Source organism: Bison bison, unplaced genomic scaffold (assembly GCF_000754665.1).
Source record: "Bison bison bison isolate TAMUID 2011002044 unplaced genomic scaffold, Bison_UMD1.0 scf7180017864466, whole genome shotgun sequence".
Taxonomy (NCBI): domain Eukaryota; kingdom Metazoa; phylum Chordata; class Mammalia; order Artiodactyla; family Bovidae; genus Bison; species Bison bison.
In genome coordinates, this window is record NW_011495027.1 from 6,936,736 (window position 1) to 6,939,499 (window position 2,764).

Here is a 2,764-nt window from a genome sequence, read left to right on the forward strand (position 1 = left end):
CATCATTCCTTCCAAAGAAATCCCAGGGCTGATCTCCTTCAGAATGGACTGGTTGGATTTCCTTGCAGTCCAAGGGACTCTCAAGAGTCTTAAACACCACAGTTCAAAAGCATCAATTCTTCGGCGCTCAGCCTTCTTCACAGTCCAACTCTCACACCCATACATGACCACGGGAAAAACCATAGCCTTGACTAGACGGACTTTTGTTGGCAAAGTAATGTCTCTGCTTTTGAATATGCTATCTAGGTTGGCCATAACCTTCCTTCCAAGGAGTAAGCGTCATGGCTGCAGTCACCGTCTGTAGTGATTTTGGACCCAGAAAAATAAAGTCTGACACTGTTTCCACTGTTTCCCCATCTATTTCCCATGAAGTGGTGGGACTGGATGCCATGATCTTTGTTTTCTGAATGCTGAGCTTTAAGCCAACTTTTTCACTCTCCACTTTCACTTTCATCAAGAGGGCTTTGAGTTCCTCTTCACTTTCTGTCATAAGGGTGGTGTCATCTGCATACCTGAGGTTATCGATATTTCTCCCGGCAATCTTGATTCCAGTTTGTGTTTCTTCCAGTCCAGCGTTTCTCATGATGTACTCTGCATATAAGTTAAATAAACAGGGTGACAATATACAGCCTTGATGAACTCCTTTTCCTATTTGGAACCAGTCTGTTGTTCCATGTCCAGTTCTAACTGTTGCTTCCTGACCTACATACAAATTTCTCAAGAGGCAGATCAGGTGGTCTGGTATTCCCATCTCTTTCAGAATTTTCCACAGGATACTTTAAAAAGTAGAGATGACCCTAGTGGACAATATCTAATCACTTAAGTCTTTCACATGTAGTCTTCTCCTGTTGGTGGCAGAAGAAGCATTCAGAGAGATTAGAAAGAAAATAAGAATACAGGGCACCATTGCTGGCCCAAAGATGGAGCAGGGTGGTTATCCAGAGCCCATATGAGTGCTGAAGAAAGATACATTCACATATTTACATGCAGGGATGACAGTGTGGCTTATACATGATTTAAATTAAACTTTATGCTAAATACAGTAATCTGTTTGTGGCCTATCAAGCATGCATTTACATCTGCTTCAATCATTAAAGGAATACATTTAAAAATCAAAATGGAATAACTTGTGCAGAAATTCAAAACTGACCTTGGTGGCCATTCTGGATGTGGTTTCAGGCATGTTTCTGCATCACTGAGAACTTGAAAAACCTGAACTTTGTCACACTCAAGGATGCCACCATCCATTCCCAAAACAGTGTCTGCTATAATAGCAACTGGAAGGTGAAAACTTATGGTCTCAAAGATCCCATTGTAAACAGGCAATGGTTTCAGACTCCAAACAATCCTTTAACAAGCACTCTTCCTTCTTTCCAACTCTGGTCTTAATTCTTAACAAATACTACAGGTAGTTTTGTGGGTTTTGCCTATATTGAGGGTTTTGCAGCCCCTCCTCCCTGCACCCATTTTGGAGTCCAGTGGAGCACAATTCAAATGCTTCTTGTATGTGTATCTTCAAGGCTCTAGTCCTCATTTGGCTCAAATCATATTCTTCTTATGCTATGAGAAACTGTTTGCTGTTTATTCTTGGGAGTATTACTAAGCCCTTTGAGCCTTTTCCCCCCTCCATCTTGTTGTACACAGAGCACATCACCTGTACACCTTGAGCTGGAATCTAACCTGAAGAATTTTGAGCTAACAAATGTGTGTTGTTTTAAACAGCTAAGTACAGGGTAATTTGTTTACAGTAGAAAATAAAAAGGCCAGTTTTTAGAAAAAGGGATGGAATGCAGCCTGTAGTATCCTGTCTTTCACATGAATCCAAACTCATTTTACAAATGAGAAGCATTTGAACCACAAGTAAAAAGAAGGAGCCTGAGCACGTTTCTGGAAGAAAAGGTATCAGAAAGGCTATATTCTAGGCTACATTACCAGAATTTTCTTCTGGAAATCCTTCTTTTCATCCTTGAATGAGTGCTTCATGAAGACTGCAATGGCTTCCTTCTCACAGGCTGCGTGCACCTCCAGCAGCTCCTGGAGCATGTCTGTGGGGAGGCTCAGACTCTTGGTCATCTGCTCACTGTAGTGGTCAGCTGCTCACTGTAGTGGTCAGCTGCATTCTGCACGGCTGCTGAGTTCTCCAAGTGGGCCAGAGTTGTCACCGCGTTCTCCAGACAAGGAACTGATCCACTGTTGATGGCATTTACATAGGCCTCCACCAGAGTCCCCAACCCTGAATGACACATTATATTTTGAAAATAAACAGAACATTCTCCTTTGTTTTATGAACTTTAAATCAATACTCTTAAAATTACTAAAGTTTTATTAAATTTGTGGTTCTCTTTCTTCTCTTTTTTTCCTCATCTTCATCCTTATCCTCATCACTGTATCCTCCACCTTCTATAACTTTCTTATACTAACATCACTGTATCACCCATTCATGCTATTTTATAGTTATCATTTCATCACAATACAGTATTAACTGAATTATCTCAAACAGTATGTTCAAGGTTCTCCTGTAACACTTTTCCCATTGTAATAAAATACAAAGAACTTATATATATATATATATATATATATATGTGTGTGTGTGTGTGTGTGTGTGTGTGTGTGTGTGTGTAAACTGCATATTTTGTGAGCACTATTTCCAAATGAAAATGTAGTGCCACATGCAAAAATGTCATCAAGAATTTCCAGACCATGATATGAAGCAGCCCCATCTCAGCACAGGGCACTATGTGACTGCCCCATTGACATGGGCATG

General features: G+C 40.5%; 1 protein-coding gene across 1 annotated transcript in view; it reads right to left on the bottom strand.

Moving 5' to 3' along the window:
• Positions 1-2,764, bottom strand: part of LOC105003302 (guanylate-binding protein 4-like) — a 20,549-nt gene that overhangs the window by 3,051 nt on the left and 14,734 nt on the right. The window contains 2 exon segments of the mRNA XM_010860358.1: positions 1,933-2,097; positions 2,100-2,233. Coding sequence (XP_010858660.1) covers positions 1,933-2,097; positions 2,100-2,233 — 299 coding nt within the window.